Source organism: Muscardinus avellanarius (assembly GCF_963383645.1).
Source record: "Muscardinus avellanarius genome assembly, chromosome: 3".
Classification (NCBI taxonomy): domain Eukaryota; kingdom Metazoa; phylum Chordata; class Mammalia; order Rodentia; family Gliridae; genus Muscardinus; species Muscardinus avellanarius.
In genome coordinates this window covers 126,093,849-126,113,279 of record NC_137788.1, presented here as the reverse complement: position 1 = coordinate 126,113,279, position 19,431 = coordinate 126,093,849, and the positions used below count along the sequence as shown (strand labels likewise).

The following is a 19,431-nucleotide window of genomic DNA, read 5'->3' as shown; positions in this document are numbered from 1 at the left end:
TCTTTATAGTGAGGCTATTCAAAATCCTGTCCTCTCGCTACTGTGAAATATTTGATACATGTTAGCCGTAGTTACTGTATTGTGCAATAGAACTTACTCCAGCGCTTATTCCTCCTTCTGACTGTATCATTATAAACCTGTTGGCCAATCTCTCCTTACCCCACCCTCCCACTAAACTCAGACACTTACGATGAAAAGCTCAGATTTTCAGCCGGTTGTGGGAAAATTTAGACTGATCTAATTACGTTTGTGAACGTTAACAATCAACCGACACCAGTCAGGGAAACGCCTCCTAACGGGCCTATCCCCGCTTCTCCCATCTCTCTCATTTGCCTAGCCCCAGTAGGCATTTAAATTTTCTTACCCTGATGCATGCTACAGATAGTAAAAGGAAATTAGCTTCTTTTCAAACTGCTTTGAGGATAGTATTGGTGACCAAACTGATATATTTCATGTAACATTCATCATACCAAAAAAAATTTTTTTTCATTTCCTTATTGCTGGGTGGGACATGGCTGCTTCTTGGGAGATGTGGCCTCAGAATGTTGTTAGCACAGACAATGGCAAACTTCCCATTTCCAGGAAGTTATGTTAGCATCCACTGCTATATTTAATCAATTTTTAAATACAGCACTATTATTAGAGAAACTTTGATAAGAACCTTTGCCATTTTCGAATTTGATCTGTTCCTCCTGGTGATTCATCACGCAAGGTCATAATCCTCTGGGATATTTCAATTAGTTGCTGCAGAGATGACTAAGTTAATACGAGGAGAGAATGAAGGCCTCGAATGGAAAAGAACCAGCAGGTTCTGACTTGAGCACAGAAAACCTCAGTTCACAGAAATAATGGCTGTGTTCTTTAGAGGGTTATACTCCACCTCTGTACCCCATAAAACATCTTTTAAGTGAAAATTTATATTTCCAGTAAAAAATCTTTCTCCAAATAGAACAAATTGAATGTTCTTTACGGTTTTCACACAAGCATCTCTTTATGGGTCTAAATTTAAATCCTCGAGAGCAGGGACATGTTAAGCCCGGTCTTTAACCACTGGGCAGCATTAAAGGTGTTTTGCAGCTCTTTTGATTAACAGAGAAACCTCTGAGCTAGGAGCCAAGCTGAGCAGAGGTGGGCTTGATTTTTTTTTCTTGAACTAGAACAAAAAGCTTCCGTTTTCGTCGTGAAATCTTGGTTGACTGAGCCTTAAGCAGAACTATAATGAAAGTAAAATTTTCAGAAATGAATAAGGATTTGATTGAAAGCTGACATGATTCCATGAAAAATGACCTGACTCACTTTGGGTTTGCTTCCACCTTACCATAAATACTAGCAAATCGCTCCTGTTTGCTTGTCAGATGTTCAATCTTGAAATAAATCCGTTGAGCTTAGCCAAAGGGCAGCCCTTGGACATGGCACCGTACCCTGCACTAATACCTAGTGGGGGCAGAGAGGGCTGATCTCCCCCAAGCACGGCGCCACCAGCTTCTGCCTCCACAGCGGTCGCCTCCCCGCAGCTGGGGAGCCCTGAACCCTCTTACTTCGGACTCTCTTAAATTTGAGCCTTTTCTCATGTACTGTGGCATTTTCCAGGATGAATTAACTCACAATGAGGAGTGGGCTCACACTAAAACTAAAATAGAATTTTTCTGAAAAAGGATAGAATTGGGTTCTTTTTGTGTGTGTGTGTGGTACTGGGGTTCCTGGAAGCCCTTCTACCTCCGGGCTACACTCCCAGACCTATTCTCATATTTTTATTTGGAAACAGGGTCTCTTAAGCCAGCGCGGCTGGCTGGCTTCGAACCTGCGCAATCCTCCTGTCTCCGCCTCCCAAGCGCGGGGATTACAAGCGTGCGCCACCACGCCCGGCTAGAATTGGGTTCTAATTTTCTATTCATTTACATGTGCAGGACAATTTCAGAAGCTAAAAGCATCCTGAGTGTCCTAAGACTTGGTACGCCTGATTTCAAGCCACCTATAATCCCCCAGACCTGTCTCTATGGCTTAGGTCCTGCTGTGCTCTTTAACTAAGAGGACTTCATTTTTGTCTAAACTTTGTCGTCATATTTTGAGCAAATGAAACCAATGCACAATAGGAAAATAAATTCTCAATGGACATATCTTAAGTCCAGTTCTATCTTTCGGTAACAGCCCTTGCAACTCAGTCTTTCAGTGAAATGGAATTCATCCTTGGCTAGGAAATTTTGCCCTTGATGTGCAATTAGTATCTGAATTATGCATTCCAGATAAACCACCTCAGTTCATTTTTATATGCTAATTGTGTTTGTTACTATAATTATTAACCGATGCCTTGTTCAGGAGCGGTGACTGATATATTAGTCAAAGCATAGGATGAGAAGTCTGTCTATATTGTGTGGTCCCAGCCTTGCTGTAAGGGGTACAACCCAGCCTAAGTCAGGTTGCCTGCAAGCTGTGGTTTCCCTACCTAGAGAGTATAAAGGTTGACCAGAGACCCTGAAGCTAGATTGTGTTCAGTTAATAGCTCTGGCACTGGCCCTCTGTGATGCCTTGGAAAAGCCACTTAACCTCAGTTTCCTCATCTGTAAAATGGAGACAGTACTAGTACCTTTCTCCTGGAGCTATAAGGATTGCGCGAGACTATATTGTGTGTGTGTGTGTGTGTGTGTGTGTGTGTGTGTATTCCTATATACACATATACTTACACAGCATCATCATGTATATACACACATACATATATACACACATATAATATTATGTATACATACACACAGAACAGATGTAAATGATATAGGCACAGCACATAGACTGATAGGAAAGTGTTGATTATTATCATCGCTATTAATGTGGTTCTCTATAAAACGACAGTTTGACCCAGATGATTTCTGAAGTTCCTTCTCACTGTGAGAGTAACTCAGGAGCCAGGATCTTCCACCTGAAGTGCCCCATAGCTGTCTGTCCTAGTTGAGGAGGGCAACTGACTTGACCCAGTCACAAAGTGATATTAGACCAGAAACCAAACCGGGCCTCCTTCTTCCTTTCTCTGAGGAATTTCACCGTACCACATGGTGTCTCTGAGAAGAAGCACTAGCTTTATAAATTTTATTCAGACTGAAAATATTATCCTTTGCTCAAATGGAGATTTAAAAATAACAAAGTGTCTAAAACCTTGGACATGCAAATCTACTGTGCAAAGGAACCAGACAGTGAGCCTTTGGTGGGAATGCAGCTGCTGCCCTCTACTGGTACGTCATGTGCATTGCATTCTTCATTGTCTGCTCTTCTGACAGCCTAAGGCAGAGAGAGGCAAGAGGCAAGTATCCCCCAGTGCGGGGGATGGCTCTCCTTTTTCTCACCCCAGGGGTGAGGCTTGAACTCATGGCCTTGTGCATGCCGGGCAAGCACTCTACCATAAAACTACATGCCCAGCCCTGGCGACAGTTTTGAAGATAAAGTGAAACAAGATCTTGACCTTGTTGACTGGGAAAGGGCGCTGTGAGCTGCTTCCTCAGGCCCCCAGCTGCCCTGCAAACGCTCCTCATCTTCACCTTTCCCTATTTGCAAAAATTGGTTTACATCCCAAAACTCTCCTATAGCAAGAGCTCTTTCAAAAGGGAATAGTTCACTATCTTATTTATGCCTTAACTTTCTGGTTTCTGACTCCCATTATTTTTGTCTTCCTTCTTCAGGCATCATTGAGTCTAAAATACATGATTTTCTGGTTTCTCCCTCTTTCTCTCAATGTCTGCTGCCTCTTTTCCTTTAATTTTTCTCTTTTGTGTGTGTTTTGTTTTTATGCTATTTATTCATGCTGTTTTAGTGTCTGTGTGCTGCCAAGTAGGACCATTAAGATTTATTATGTTTCCCTGTCTCCACGGAGATTCTAGTTTCAAACTCCATTTAGGTGAACCTGCTCCTGTTTTCACACAAACAAGTTTCCTTCTGTTTAAGGAAAGCAGTAACAAATTTACACTCTTACTAGAGTTACCAACCCTGCATTTAGCACCACTTAAGCGGCTTCCCCAGCAGCCATTCAAGACCCCAGGTGGGGAGGAGGAGATCAGTTCTGGGTATGGTTTCATTTTCAAAGAATCTCGTCAGTTCTTCTTTTAAAACATTTCTTTGATCGTCCTGCCCATCTATAATGACCACCAACTTGCTTCACATTCTTAGTCCTTCACATCTAGATCCCACCAGCCTTCTGATTTCAGAGGCTCTAGCCTCAGAGGCTCCGTTTCAGTCTACCAAGCACAAACCTGCTGTCCTCTGTCCCTGGATACAACTGTCAGTGTGTCAGCTCCCCCTGAAGAATCCTGATCCTTTTTGTTACTTGAGGCCCAGATTCAATCCTGCCATTCAAGATCCTACAGGTGCTGGGCTCTCACTAAGCTATTACGTTTTTACCCTACCTCTTTGTCACCCCTGCCTGTCCCCATAAATGCTATATTTGGTCCCTTCATCCACCATCACTCCTACATGGAACTCGTCTCTCTCCAGTACCTCTGCTTGCCAGTGCTGCCCATCCTCTGGGGCTCGGTGCCTTCTGATTCCACTCAGTCAACATTGATCTCTCTCTTTGTTGACAGTGCATCTTATTTTTCTCTTCACTTTCCAGCATAATTTACCTTCATACTTTATTGCCCAATGTCTTGAGTTACTCTCCCCCCCCCTTGTGTCTCTCTTTCTTTCTTTTTTGCAGTACTGGGGATGGACACCCAGCTCTATTTTTTTAATTCTCTCTCTTTTTTTCTGGTAGTACTGGGGTTCCTGGAAGCCCTTCCACCTCTGGGCTACACTCCCAGACTTATTTTATACTTTTTTTTATTTGGAAACAGGGTCTCTTAAGCCACCGTGGCTGACTTTGAACCTACGCGATCCTCCTGTCTCTGCCTCCCAAGCACGGAGATTACAAGCGTGCGCCACCACACCCGGCTTTATTCTCTATTTTGAAACAGGGTCTCACGGAGTTGCAGAGGGCCTCACTAAGTAGCTGAGGCTGGCCATGAACCGCGATCCTCCAATCTCAGCCTCCTAAATGCTGGGATTATAAGCGTGAGCCACCACGCCCAGCTCTTGAGTTACTCTTTCAATGTATCCATACATGTCCACAGATTATAAGTTTCTCGAGAAAACTTCTTTGGTATATATTTATTTTGCTTGTTTCTTTTCTTCTATTTCTTTCTTTTTTTCTTTCATGATCTTGAGGATTGAACCCAGAGGCACTCTACCTCCGAGTGCATTTATTTTATTTTATTTTGGAGCTGTGTCTCACCTGTTTCAAAATAAAAACAGGCCACTGATCACCAGTCTCAAATCTGTACTCTTCCTTATCTTGTCTCAGCCTCCCAAGTACTGGGATTACAGGCCTGGTCACTGGGCCAGGCTGGCATCTGTTTTTATAATATAATCGAACCTGTTACTTTCAAGTACAACAACTATACAGTTCATACTATGGCCCTTCCTGTTCTAAGTGCTCAACTCCTTTAACTCTCACAGCAGCCTTATAAAATACGTACTATATAGCCGGATGTGGTGGCGCATGCTTGTAATCCCCGCACTTGGGAGGCTGAGACAGGAGGATTGCACAGGTTCAAAACCAGCCTCAGCAACTTAGTGAGACCCTGTTTCCAAATAAAATATAAAATAGGTCTGGGAGTATAGCCCAGAGGTAGAAAGCTTCAGGGTTCCACCTCTAGTACCACCAAAAATAAAAAATAAATAAATAAATAAATATAAAATATGTACTATTTTCCTTATTTTACAGATGAGGAAGCCAAAATACAGAGATGTTAAATCAGAGCTGAGACTCAGCAATGCTCATCCTACTATTTGCCAAAAAAGAAAAGAAATATGTAGTTTCATCATAAAAGAATATCATTTTTTAGCTTTTTAAGAGTAATCCTTCCTAGGAGATTATTAAAAACACCAAGAACAGGCCGTGTCAATCATTTCCCATTCCTATCTAGGTGAATATTTGTTCATTCCCAGACATTGATGTAAAGCACAGAACAAGGTCAAGGTCAGCAGGGCATTTGAAGTCACCAAGTCTCATCTTAAGATGTTGGCTTTGCAAAAGTTCCCTCTTCTATCCCCATGTTACCAACCACAGAATCATTCCAAATTCCTTGTTTAAACTTGTAGAGATAATCAAAACTAGTTTAGCAAATTGCTGGATGCTTATTATTCTTTTTAATATACTTTCATTGGTACATTCTTCAGCATAGTGAGGTTCAAAGTGATACAAATCCATACACATAGCATTGGGAGTGTTTTCCTCCAGACCTCTCCCCATACATCTTAGTGAGATTAGTCATGACACTTCCATATATGGACATTTTATGGGCCTTGGGGAACATAGATATATATTCACGATATATACATATCTACATGGCATAATTTAAATTGTTTTCTTCATTACACCTCCTTTTCCTCTCCCCACGGTCTGCCCCAGCCTCCTTCCACTCTTCTACTTGTCTCTCCCTCATTTATCTACAGTCTTTTTGTTTTCTATTCTCTCTCTAGCTTCCACACATGAGAACATGCAACCCTTGACTTTCTGAGCCTGGCTGGTGTCACTTTGCATGATATTCTCTAATTTCATCCATTTTCCTGAAAAACACATAATTGTGTTGTTTTATGTGGCTGAGTGAAATTCCATTGTACGTGCAGACCACGTTTGTTTTGTCCATTTATCTGTCGAAGAACACCTAAGTTGGTTCTGTAATTTGGCCATTGTGAATTGTGCTGCAGTCAACATTACTTCTTTAAGTAGATAGTAAGCGGGGGAATCGTTTATTATCCAAAAAAGAGCGTGTCTCTGATTCACGTTTGTGATGCCCTGTTCTCTCCTTAGAACACCTTGCACAGAATATATCGAAGTCACATCTGGAAACCTGCCAGTACTTGAGAGAAGAACTCCAACAGATAACATGGCAGACCTTTCTGCAGGAGGAGATCGAGAACTACCAAAACAAGGTAGGTGCTGAGGAATTTCCTACGGTCAAGGCAGCACAGGGAGGGTGTGGTCATAGGAGGTTTATTCAAGAGTACACACAGCATGAAACGAATGTCTTTCATCAGATACCAGATTTCTGTTTAAAAATCCTTCTTCTAGAGGTGATCATGCGCTTGAGGCTTTGTCCTCGTACTGTCATGCCAGCATGTGAAATTTCCATGAGAAAAAAATTAATTCCAGCCGGGCATGATGGCGCACGCTTGTAATCCCTGCGCTTGGGAGGCGGAAACAGGAGGATCGTGCAGGTTCGAAGCCAGCCTCGCTGGCTTAAAAGACCCGGTTTCCTAATAAAAGTATAAAAAAAATAGGTGTCTGGGAGTGTAGCCCGGAGTTAGAAGGGTTTTAGGAACCCCAGTACCACACACCAAAAAAATAATAATTCCACTGTGTTTTCTAAGTGTACACATATATATCCCCTTCCATTTCTCGATAGGGGATTCGATCAAGCAGCTTCCAACCGCCTAAATTGGGATCTGTCCCAATATCACTGTACAAAATTCTAGGATTTGGATATTGTAAAATGATCTTGGCCTCATGTTTCCAGAGGTTAACAAGGAGCTTAGCAAGCATGTATTTAAAGAAAAAGGTTTGGAAGCTCTGACCATAACTCTGTTTTGAATATAACCATATGAGCCTGACAGTGCTGCTGCTGCTGCTGCCTTTACAAAAAAAAAAAAAAAAAAGCAGCAATGATCAGCAAGCTAGAACCATAGAAATTCAGGTTTGAATGAGACTAGGGAGATTACCTAGCTCAATCCTCCTCTTCAGGTGACATCTGAGGAAACGAACATCCCATGGCAAATGGCTGTGGAGTAGAAACATCAGGACCATCCCGTCACCTGGCTCCTAATTCACTGTTTCTCAGATGCCACACACTGGAAGAAATAATCTTAAACTGAGGTTGGGAAAACAAGTGAGCAACACAACTCTTCTACCAGATCTAAGTCACTCCGTAACTGAGCTGGAGATGGAGTAGAGAAAAGGAAATGAACAGGACAGGGCAGATTGTTAGCCTCTAATGTGGCAGGTAACCCCAGCAGCCAAAGCTACAGAGGAGGAGTAAACAGAGAGATTGCCAGGTGCCGTGGTGCACACCTATAATCCCAGCACTTGAGAGGCTGAGAGAGGAGGATTGCAAACTTGAGAACAGAGTCTCGTAACTTAGTAAGACCCCGTTTCAGAAAAAAGAAAAGAATAGAAAGAAAATTAAAGGGCTCGGGTGTGGCTCCGAGGTATAATGTCCCTGGGCTTAATCCCAGTACCAAAAATAAATAAATCAGTTAGCTATATAGAAAAGTATCTGAAGTGGAATTTGGGGTCAGAGATGGCTGGATTGGGACCCAGCTCCTACACCTACTAGCTTTGAGACCTGTGTGCCCATCCGCAGCATTTCCACAGAGCAGGAGAAAATTCTTATGAAAATGCCTCAAGACAGAGATGCCATGAACTATCTAGTTCATAGTAGGTGCACAATAGGCTTAGCTGACTCCCGATTTCTCCCCTTCCCCTAGTGAAGTGTTACTACATTTACCAAGGAAAAATAATTGCTTGAAAGCATACCCTACTTTGCTACTCTGGCCCAGGGCTAAAGCAGTGGCACGTGTTACTTTTCCTAATATCATTCAGCTCTTCTGTTCCATAATTTCATAACATCTTCCCCCTGTCCCACTGACCGAAAAGGCAAGAGAGGAATCCGAGGAGACATAAGGGACAGAGAAGCCATCCTTACAACTCAAACAAAAGGGCGACTCGTTGCTTTCTAATCACCTGACCTCTTTGAATCCATTCCCCAAAAAGGATTTGATTAAAAAAAAAAAAAAAAAAAAGACATTCAAACCAATTTTGCCAAGGATACTGGGTAGCCTGTAATGTTCATGTGTTTCCCTCATTAACAGCAGCGGGAGGTGATGTGGCAACTGTGTGCCATCAAAATCACAGAAGCTATACAGTATGTGGTGGAGTTTGCCAAACGCATTGACGGATTTATGGAACTGTGTCAAAACGATCAAATTGTGCTTCTAAAAGCAGGTATGCACTTTGCGAGTGAATTCTGATGTCTCTCCCTAACCTGCTTTCACCTGCTTGTTAAAGAAATGCTTGGTAAGGAAGGTGTCAGAGCAGTTTTTCTCCAGGGGCGAAGGCTTAGGGTTTCCTTAGCAGAAACTGAGTACTTTTCAAAGGCTTTTAAAGCTATGTTCAGAAAACATTCTCTCCCTCCATTTTACTCCTCCTCTGGGTGAAAAGATTAAGTTGAAGGATAGCTGTATTCCCAAATTTTACTACCAATTGTTTTGGGTCTATCCTCCAGGGCCTGAGGCTAGGGGTTATTAAGAAGGTACTTGTGGAATGCAGTGAGTCTCCCTGGTTTTGAGTGTGTGTTTTGATAGCAAATAGACTCTTCGTTATTAGGTAAAAGGGTGCCAAGGCAGTAATTTGTAAAGCAGCCCTCATCTCAGTTAAGCTCAGCTTCAGCAGCTAGGCTTTGCTTCCAGTAGTAAGGGCTGTCCTTTTGGAGAGACGGCCGATGTGACCCAGAGTCCCTGAGCTGCTGCACACAAGACCCACCTTGCTACGGTAGCATCTCCACGTTAGCACCTTAGAAATAAACTCCCTGAGATCAGATGACACAAACCGATTCTGCCTCTGCTCAGGTTCCCTAGAGGTGGTGTTTATCCGAATGTGCCGTGCCTTTGATTCTCAGAACAACACCGTGTACTTTGATGGAAAGTATGCCAGCCCTGATGTCTTCAAATCCTTAGGTAAGGAAATCTCAAGGCACCTTGTCTTTGAATCAGGGCCACAGGAAGAATCGTGGGTTGGGCGAAAGATCCGATTAACAAAACGGAAACTCATTGTTTGGAAACTCAATGAAGGGATTTTATAACTTTTACTTTAGAGTCAGTCACTGCAAAAGTGCTGTCTGTATTGCATGTAAAGATCTAGAGTGTCAATTTATCTCGCTAGCAACGAAAGCAATTTATGTGTCCTTCCAGTTGTCTTTCTAGATTTAAGAAACCAGATTTGCAGGGAATATATTATTCAAATAACTTAGAGGATATGATTCAATATACAAAATCAAGCAGAGTGCCAGGAATGGTGGACACACCTGTAATCTCAGTACTTGAGAGGTGGAGACAGGAGAATTGTGGGTTCAAGGTCAAACTCAGCTTTGCAAGACTCTTAGCAACTTACTGAGACGCTGTCCAGTTAGATAGATAGATAGATAGATAGATAGATAGATAGATAGATAGATGGATGGATGATAGATAGATGATAGATAGATAGATGATAGATAGATAGATAGATAGATAGATAGATAGATAGATAGACAGACGGATGGATGATAGGAAAGAAGGATGGGGGTATAACTCAAAGATAGAATGCCCATGGGTTCAAGCCCCAATTCCAAAAACAAGACCAAATACTCTTAAAATTAATTAATTAAATTCCTGACCTCTCAAACAATAACCATATGAGAAGGAAATGCAAATATCAAAGAAATAGAGTTAAGTGAAACTATAGCATATACTTTATAAATAAATAATTTTGGATTTCTCCAGTTTAAATGAAGTGGCTTTAGTCATTAAGAAGAATGAAAAGGTATTCAGGATATGTCATTGTTCTTTTGTAATGTTGTATGACAGAAAGTATGCATAGTTAAATACAGTGCAGCCCATTGCTATTTAAATATATACAAAAGAATAGATACCAAACCTAACCAATTTTTGAGAGATTGGATTATTATTTTAGGAGGCTCTTGGGTTCTGTGCTTTCAGTTTGGTAAACAGTTGGAATAATTTTATCACCATGACATGACATTTTGTTAATACTTCTAAGGGTATTTCAGATAATACAGAATTAAAAACAAAAATGAGTCCATTTAACATGTTAGTTAGATTGAGACCCTTGGACCCTATTAGGCAACCTGGATTTGCATCTCAGGTGATACTGCCTACATCTGTGACCTCAGGAACACAGATAAGATGAATTATCTCTGCTTCCTCACCTCTCACCTCTAAAATGGGGGTGTAATAACAATATATTCCTTATAGGACTATTTTGAAATATGAGGAAACTCCAAGAAATTTCTTAGAGCAGTATAGGGCATAGTAATCACACATAGAAGCTAATTTCATCATTTTGAACCATGATGGAGTTGGTGATAGTGGAGGTGGGGTTGGTATTGATAAAGATGGTGCTGATGACTATGGTGTAGTAATAAAGTAATAATGGTAGTGATCGGTGGGGGGGAGGAAAGACAGTGGAGGTGGTTTTGGTGCTGATGTTGCTAAACAGATTTTTCTTTTAAGATTTGAAGCTCTAAAATGGTAGAAATGTTATTACTATCCCCTCTGATCATCAACCACTATCTCTTTACTTTCTCTATATTTTTATAGGATAATAAATCAAACTCCTAAGCTATCTTTAATTATTACAGGTTGTGAAGACTTTATTAGCTTTGTGTTTGAATTTGGAAAGAGTTTATGTTCTATGCACCTGACTGAAGATGAAATTGCATTATTTTCTGCATTTGTACTGATGTCAGCAGGTAAAATAACCAAATAAAAATAAAGAAATAAGGTAGTTTTAAAACTGTCCAGGTAAAAATTGTTTACAAGGAACATATTTTTGTTGGGTATAGAATTTTTGAGGGGCTTCCAAGAGTAGTTAGCCCTCTCACTTAATCTAAATTTTTCAAAGGATATCCCCACACACATACTTATAAGTCTTATAAGAAGACCTCATGACTTTCAGACAAAAATCTTAAGAAATGTAAATTGAAGTCAGGTGGTGGCCACACCTGTGCTCCCAGTAGCTGAAAGGCTGAGACAGGATAGCAGGCTTGAGGGCCTCAGAAACTTAGTGCAACCCTCAGCAACTTAATGAGGACCTGTTTAAAAATGAAAAATAAAATAGGGCTGCCGGGCGTGGTGGCGCACGCTTGTAATCCCCGCACTTGGGAGGAGGAGACAGAAGGATCACGCAGGTTCGAAGCCAGCCGTGTGCACTGGCTTAGGAGACCCTGTTTCCAAATAAAAATATAAAAAGTAGGTCTGGGAGTGTAGCCCGGAAGTAGAAGGGTTTCCAGGAACCCCAGTACCACCAAAAAATGAATAAATAAAATAGGGCTGGGGGAATAACTCGGAGAGAGAACACCCTCAAGTTTGATCCCCAGTACCAAAAAGAAAAAAAGATAGAGAATTAAATAAAATGCAATCCAGAATTAGTCTTGATGTACTGAGAGAAAGGCTGTAGTACAGCAAGGTAGCCTTAACACCAGTCTCTAAGATGGCATATCTTTTTTAAGACTTCCTCCCTTTTCTTAAAATTCATTTGTTGTCATAAGCAAGTTTATTGGATATTTAATCTATGTTTTCATCCTGTGCTGACTCTTGGGAAAAATAACTTTTGAAAATGTACTACCTTCCTTTTTTTTATTTTTTTTAATTTTTTTTATTTTTTAGGTCCTGGGGATGGAACCCAGGGGCATTCTAACTCTGAGCTACACCTCCTGCCCTATTTTTTTTTTTTTATTCTTTATTTTGAAACAAGCTCTCACGGAATTGCAAAAGGCCTCACTAAGTAGCTGAGGCTGTCCTCAAACCGCGATCCTCAGCCTCCTGAATGCTGGGATTACAAGCCTGCGCCACCACGCCTGGCTAAATTTACCACCTTCTATTTAGAACTCTTATACACAGAGACTTTATCCAAAATTAATAACCTTTAAGTCATTTAGAATTCTGACCATTTTAATTGCCCTGGATTATAAGGCAATTTTCATATTTTCCAAAAAGGCTAGCAAGATGAATAGGACTGTCTCATCCAGAAGTACAATTATTAGAAAGGCTTGACGGGGACATGATGGTTGCATTTGCAGTCAGACGAGAATGACCTAAATCTAAATGTCTGTCCTTTGGAAGGGGAGGACCCTCCCTTCATTTAAGTCTCAGTAAAAATGGAAAACCTTAACACTCAGTTTTGTAACTGTCATATATCACTTTTCCACTTCTTTAGGAACAAATTTTAAAAGAGAAATAAACCTGGCCTGTTAGCTTCTAAATATGCATTGTAGCCTAACAATCTGTATCTTCAAGTCTGAGGGAATGGGGTGGTCTGACACCGTGGTAGAGGGATGATACTAAAAAGTACCATTTTTCACGTGTAGATCGCTCATGGCTGCAGGAAAAGGTCAAAATTGAAAAACTGCAACAGAAGATTCAGCTAGCTCTTCAGCATGTCCTACAGAAGAATCACCGAGAAGACGGAATACTAACCAAGGTGAGGGCCTGAATTACCCCTTGGCCCAGCCCATGCTGCCCGCTGTCCTTGTGAATCATCGAAATCAGTTTCCCAAAGTAGCAGCATGCCGCAGGTTCCATTTCAAAAAATTCTGTTAAGCCAGGCGTGGTGGCGCACGCTTGTAATCCCAGCATTTGGGAGGCTGAGACTGGAGGATCACAGTTCACGGACAGCCTCAGCTACTTAGTGAGGCCCTCCGCAACTTAGTGAGACCCTGTTTCAAAAAATAAAGAATAAAGCCGAGTGTGGTGGCACACACTTATAATCCCCACGCTTGGGAGGCTGAGACAGGAGGATTGCGCAGGTTCGAAGCCAGCCTCGCTGGCTTAAGAGACCCTGTTTCCAAATAAAATATAAAATAGGTCTGGGAATGTAGCCCGAAGGTAGAAGGCCCCTGGATTCCATCCCCAGTACCACCAGAAAAAAATAATAATAATAATAATAATAATAATAATAATAATAATAATAGGGCAGGGGGTATAGTTCCAAGGTCAGATGCCCCTGGGTTCCATTCCCAGACCAACCCTCCCCCAAAAAATTCTGTTAAGCCAAAATTTATTATTCCGGTTAAATTCTATTTACTATCATTGATCACAAAGTGTCTTCCAATAGTAGGGAAAATGTAGAAAAATAAATTTTGTTAAGCATCAAGGCATTCGGGGAATCTTATTCCATCAAAAGTGTGCATAAAGTGGAGTTAGTGTTCTACATTGATATAAATTAGAAAAAGAATCTTTGACTTAAAAAGAAATGTTAGAGCTGGGGATGGTGGTGTGCGCATATAATCCCAGCATTTGGGTGGCTGAGACGGGAGGATTTCAGGTTCAAGGCCAGCCTCAGCTACTTAGTGAGGCCCTTTGTAACTCAGTAAGATCCTGTCTCAAAATAAAGAATAAAAAATAGGGCTGGAGGCGTCACTCGGAGGTAGAATGCCCCTGGGTTCCATCCCCAATATCACACACACACACACACACACAAAAGGAAAAGTTATAAAGGACTAAAGGACTTAATCAGGATGACCATTAGTTTCCTTTCCATTAAATTCATTAGTAATCAACAATGAATAACTTTTACATTTTTCATCACTACCTTGTATTCAGAGCATAAGGTTTCACTTTTCTCAATATCTTTCACAGTAAAAATATAGGACACCAATCTAAAATATGCTGCTGTCCTTCGGTGTTAATGCTAATAGTGTGCATTTGGTCTTAGAAAAAGTAGCCCTGTCCTTTGTAGATTATTTTACTTGTTTTATTGTATAATAGGATGATCTGAAAGATTCTGCATTATTCTTATTTCTTTTCCTTTTCTCCTAATAGCTAGGTTAGGGGGAAGGGGATGTGGGGGCCTGCTGTTTTGTTTTTAATTTTTTTTACCTGTTAAATGAGGCCCAGGGCAGGGACAGGAAGCGGAAGGGTAAGGAGCCCTCAGGAGCTTCGCAGTCTCTCTCCATCTTGCCCAAGTGCAAGGGCGCCTAACACTGGGACAGGAACTGGTGAAATATTTCCCAGAGAGGACTATTATGAGATGAAATCATAATCATAATCACTTTGCCTTTACATAGTGCTTTTGAGTTTAAGGGCATTTTTGCAAATCATATTATTTGGTCAATGTGGCCTTCAGGTTGTATTCTCAGACCCAGAATAACTTTGTCATGGAGAATGCCTTTTTCTTTTTCTTTTTTCTCTCTTTTTTTTTTTTTTTTTTTTTGGACCTGGGGATTTGAACCCAGGGGTATTCTATCTCTAAGCTACAGCACCAGCCTTTTTTTTAAAAAAAAAAAAAAAACATGGCCTTGCTAGGTTGTTGAGAGTCTCACAAAATTGTTGAGGCTGGCCTCAAACATGCAGTCCTCCTGTCTCTCCTCCCAAGTAGTGGGATTATAGGTGTGCACCACCAGACCCAGCTGGGAAACCACTTTACCCAGAAGAAACTTGGAATTGACTAGCACTAGTTCTGCATAAAATGTGTAGGGGTGGCCACCTCTAGCTGCAGTTGCCTCTGTCCCCAGGACTGCCCACTCACCCACTGCTCTATGACAGGACCTTTTCTCCTTCCACAGTGGTGAAGGCTAGGGTTTTACATGTGGAGTAAAACACCCCAAACAAGGAGAGGAGATGAGAGCCATAGGCTTTCATCTGGACTCTGCCACTGACAAACAGGGCCAACCTTGGATTATCAATACCTTTTCGGGCTAAATATTCATCTTTGAAACCAGGCATGGTGGTCCAGGTCTGTAATCCCAGTTCTGAGAGGATCACAGGTTCAAGGACAGCATCCGCAACATAGATTCTCAGCAAAACCTGGCAAGGCCCTGTTTCAAAATAAAAAATAAAGGTGGAGCTCAGAAGTAAAACACCACTGGGTTCAATCCCCAGTAGCCCCTCCCCAGAAAAATTTCACCTTTGCAAAGGCAGCCAATGTCTTCCTAGCATTCTAGGATATGACTATCATCACTTATTTCTACCAACCCTCCATTGGTAGATGTTTAGGTTGCTTCAAATGCATTTCACTGTGAAAACCACTGTTGTAGATTATCCGGATGCTTTGATTTTTCAGTTCTCGTGCCTGTCCTGACATCGTGTCCTTTCTCCCACGTACAGTTAATATGCAAGGTGTCTACGTTGAGAGCCTTATGTGGACGGCATACAGAAAAGCTAATGGCATTTAAAGCAATATACCCAGACATTGTGCGACTTCATTTTCCTCCATTGTACAAGGAGTTGTTCACTTCAGAATTTGAGCCAGCAATGCAAATCGATGGGTAAATGTATCACCTAGACACTTCTAGAATGTCTGAAGTACAAATATGAAAAAAGAAAACAAAAAATTAACCGAGACACTTTCTATGGCCCTGCACAGCCCTGGAGCGCCAACACACTGCACATCCTTTGGTGATCGGGGTCAGGCAAAGGAGGGGAAAATAATGAAAACAAATAAAAGTTGAACTTGTTTTTCTCATGCATATGATTTCCATTATGCCTACAGATATGGACCCTTTTTCTCTCTCGACTTCTTGAGTGTTGACCTCTGTTTACAACAGAAGGAGGGTACTAAAGTTGGAGGATTTCCTTTTCTTAGAGCTCACTGCCCACAGACTTTCTACAGTCACCCATCTGTCAGCTACCACAGAAAGTCCAGCAGTAATCGGTGACCGGTGTGCACAGCGGGGGTTGCGCCATTACTTTGCACAACTTACACTTTGTTTCATGAAGGAAGTTTTTATTTTCTCACTGATTATTGCCAGTCAGCAGGATGGTGTGAAAAGGGTCCATAGCACTAGCAACAATAGCATTATAATATATTACAGGGTAAATGGGCATGAAGACTATATATAGCTAAAAAGAGATATTGTTTATATATTGTTTTAATTAATATAAAATGTAGTTACTGGTGTAGCTTTTCCTGTTGAATTGATAAGGCACTTTCATTTTGCACCTTTTTCTTTAAATTAAATGCTAGCGTGTTCACTGTCGTGTCGCATGTGCACCAGAAACACAAGTTTAACTGAGAAGGCTTGGAAGGTACGTCAGGAGGTGTTGATGCTGCTGTTTACAAAATTACTTTTAAAAGACTGGCTGGTCATATCTAGAAATCAACATGTTGGCTTTCTTTATTTTATTTTTTTTGTTTCCTACATGTGAATTTGGAATTAGACCCAGAACTTTCCCGAATTATACTTTGCTCCTGGCTAAGTTTAAGGATAGATACTTCATACAAAGTTAAATGAGTGATCGGTGCTACGCACTGAAACCGTCATGCACATTCAACACAGAAAGGAAAATCAAAAAGCTTTTTCAAATGCCAGCTTTGGGAGGCGCCAGAGGGGAGGAGGCCCATTGTACCACGTCAGTAGACATATTGAGTCAGTCTTGATTTGGAATTCTAGTGTTTTCAGAACAAATCAGCAACCAGACTATTTCTTGAAACCCAGCTTTTCTGTTAAGAAGGACCCAAAGATTATGTCTGGAGCCACACAGACTCCCCACGTGAGGACATGAAGCGTTCTTTGAATGTTTATGTTCTTGGTATCGACTAGGAACCCTAAGAGTTCATCTCAGAGTGACTTGATTTTAGACTAGTTGTCCCCAGACGCCACTGTTCTAGAATATTGCTCTCTGTATTTGGGAGACAATGGGTAGGAGGGTAAGTGAAGTATACAGTGTTGAACCAGTTTCTCTTATTTAAATATTAAATATTTTAAGCCTTTAAAGTTGATGCTAGCTGCAAACATTAGTCTTGTATTTATCTTCACTAGAAAACTGTGGACCGTAATTTATTTTATTAAATATTTAGAAGATTGTTTTGGCTTTTGTGTTCAGATGAGAAATATTGAATTATTTTTGTTAAATTGTGTTGTCTTTTTTTTTTAAATAATCATCCCCAGTAGGGGCAGGAGGAAGGAACAGTCTGATGTATAAGTGTGCATATTTTAAAAACAAGTGACCTTTTGGTAATGTAGATACTCAGTATGTGATTGTAGTCACAGTAGGGATGGGATTCAAACTACTGGTCTAATATCAAAGACCACGTTTGGAAGAAAAAGAGAGCATCTTCCAAGCTGTAAAGGTGAGAGTTTCCAAGAAGCCCTTAGGATCCAAGAGCCTCCTCTGCCTTTAGGGTCCCTCCAGAATGTTCAGCAGGAATTGTGGCTCCCGACGCCCAGCTGGCTCACCAGGGCGGGCTTCCCAGAACACTTCACTCTATTTAATTGACCTTCTGACTTGTTTCCTGAGGCACTTGGAAAAGGGGGAGGAATTATTCACACAGAAGTGTGTATGAAGCCTAAATAACATCCTTTTTTTTTCTTCAAAAATATAGTAAGGGTTTAACCATAAATAGAAGATGAGAGTAATATTTACTTAAATTTCTTACAGGCATATAAAATTTTATGTGAGTGTTTATATAGAGAGGTTAACTCTCAGTATATAGTATTTATATTTGGGCAAGAAGGGTTAAATCAATTTTTTATTTAAGTAAGCATAGTTCCTTTAAAGATTAATAGTATTTATACTCTGGAAAGAGTACCAAGCTAGTTCAGTTATTTATTTGTCCATTATTTTTTATTGCATCTCCTTGGGGGAAAATAGTGTGTTTTTTCTTTTTCTTTCTTTCTTTCTTTTTTTTTTTTTTTTGGAGAGGGTTGTCATTCATAGCCACTAAATTTGGGGATGGTTTTATTAAAGTATATTAACTTCTTTTTAACCAAAGCTTTCTGAATATGACCAGCCTCAGGTGCTAGCGTATTAAAGAGCAACTAAACCTAATTCCAGTGTCCATTTATAAATAAGAAGAGCTAATTGAACTTTTCTAAGGGTGAGAGAGAAAGTAATGATGACCTTAAAAGGAATTTCCTTTTACCAGAAAGGATTTTGCTAAATAAATACATAAACGATGCCCTAATATCAGTAATAGTTATATGCCATGGTGACGTTGCTTTATAGTAAATCTAGACCGAGTTACATGATGCTGCTTCTAGGTGTTTCCGAAAGGAAAGTGGGAGGTGGACTTGCAGAGCAAAGTCCACTGACCACGTAGGAACAGAATAGTAAAGACAGAGACGTGCCCAGAGAAATTGAGGGAGCAACTGACTATTATTTGGATCTAAGCTGGGATCTGAATTAAACAGTAAATGCAGTTGAAAGAAATAGAGTCTAGAAAGATGTGAAAACCTTTGCATTTTTATTTTCTTCCTTATTTTAAAAAAAAAAAAAAACCTGTCTGGTGACACAAAATCCTGGGTGATACCTGATATTCTTAGTAGCTTATGCAATTAAAGTTTCCTAAACTTAAATGTCCAATTGCCTTTTATATAATTTTTTTTTACGTTGGGCTTTTGTACAAAGCCTGAATACTTTGTCACAATGGCATCCGAAATGATTGTATTATGCTGTAGAAAACAATGGCTTTGGTGACGAGGAGCCCAAAAGTGGAGATGAAAGTGCTTTTTAGACAGTTTGCAAATTGTGTTAAAGCTATGGATATTTTTAAAAGTGTTCAACATCCTAATTTGTGTTAAAACTATGGGTTTTCTTTAAAAGTCTTCAGCATCCCGATTCACCCTTCCTAACTTAAGGAAAACATGACCTAAGACACTGCTTCTAAGTTTGGTTGTTCTTTATAGTGTGGATACCCAGATC

General features: G+C 40.6%; 1 protein-coding gene across 2 annotated transcripts in view; it reads left to right on the top strand.

Moving 5' to 3' along the window:
- RORA (RAR related orphan receptor A) overlaps positions 1 to 16,059 on the top strand; it is a gene marked incomplete at both ends in the record, with an annotated part of 742,740 nt that extends 726,681 nt beyond the window's left edge. For both annotated transcript variants that reach the window (XM_080692443.1, XM_080692442.1), the window contains 6 exons: positions 6,830 to 6,951; positions 8,887 to 9,019; positions 9,643 to 9,750; positions 11,430 to 11,540; positions 13,158 to 13,270; positions 15,895 to 16,059. In XM_080692443.1, coding sequence (XP_080548569.1) covers positions 6,830 to 6,951; positions 8,887 to 9,019; positions 9,643 to 9,750; positions 11,430 to 11,540; positions 13,158 to 13,270; positions 15,895 to 16,059 — 752 coding nt within the window. The remainder of the gene's footprint in view (positions 1 to 6,829; positions 6,952 to 8,886; positions 9,020 to 9,642; positions 9,751 to 11,429; positions 11,541 to 13,157; positions 13,271 to 15,894) is intronic.
- Between the last annotated feature and the right edge of the window lie 3,372 nt (positions 16,060 to 19,431).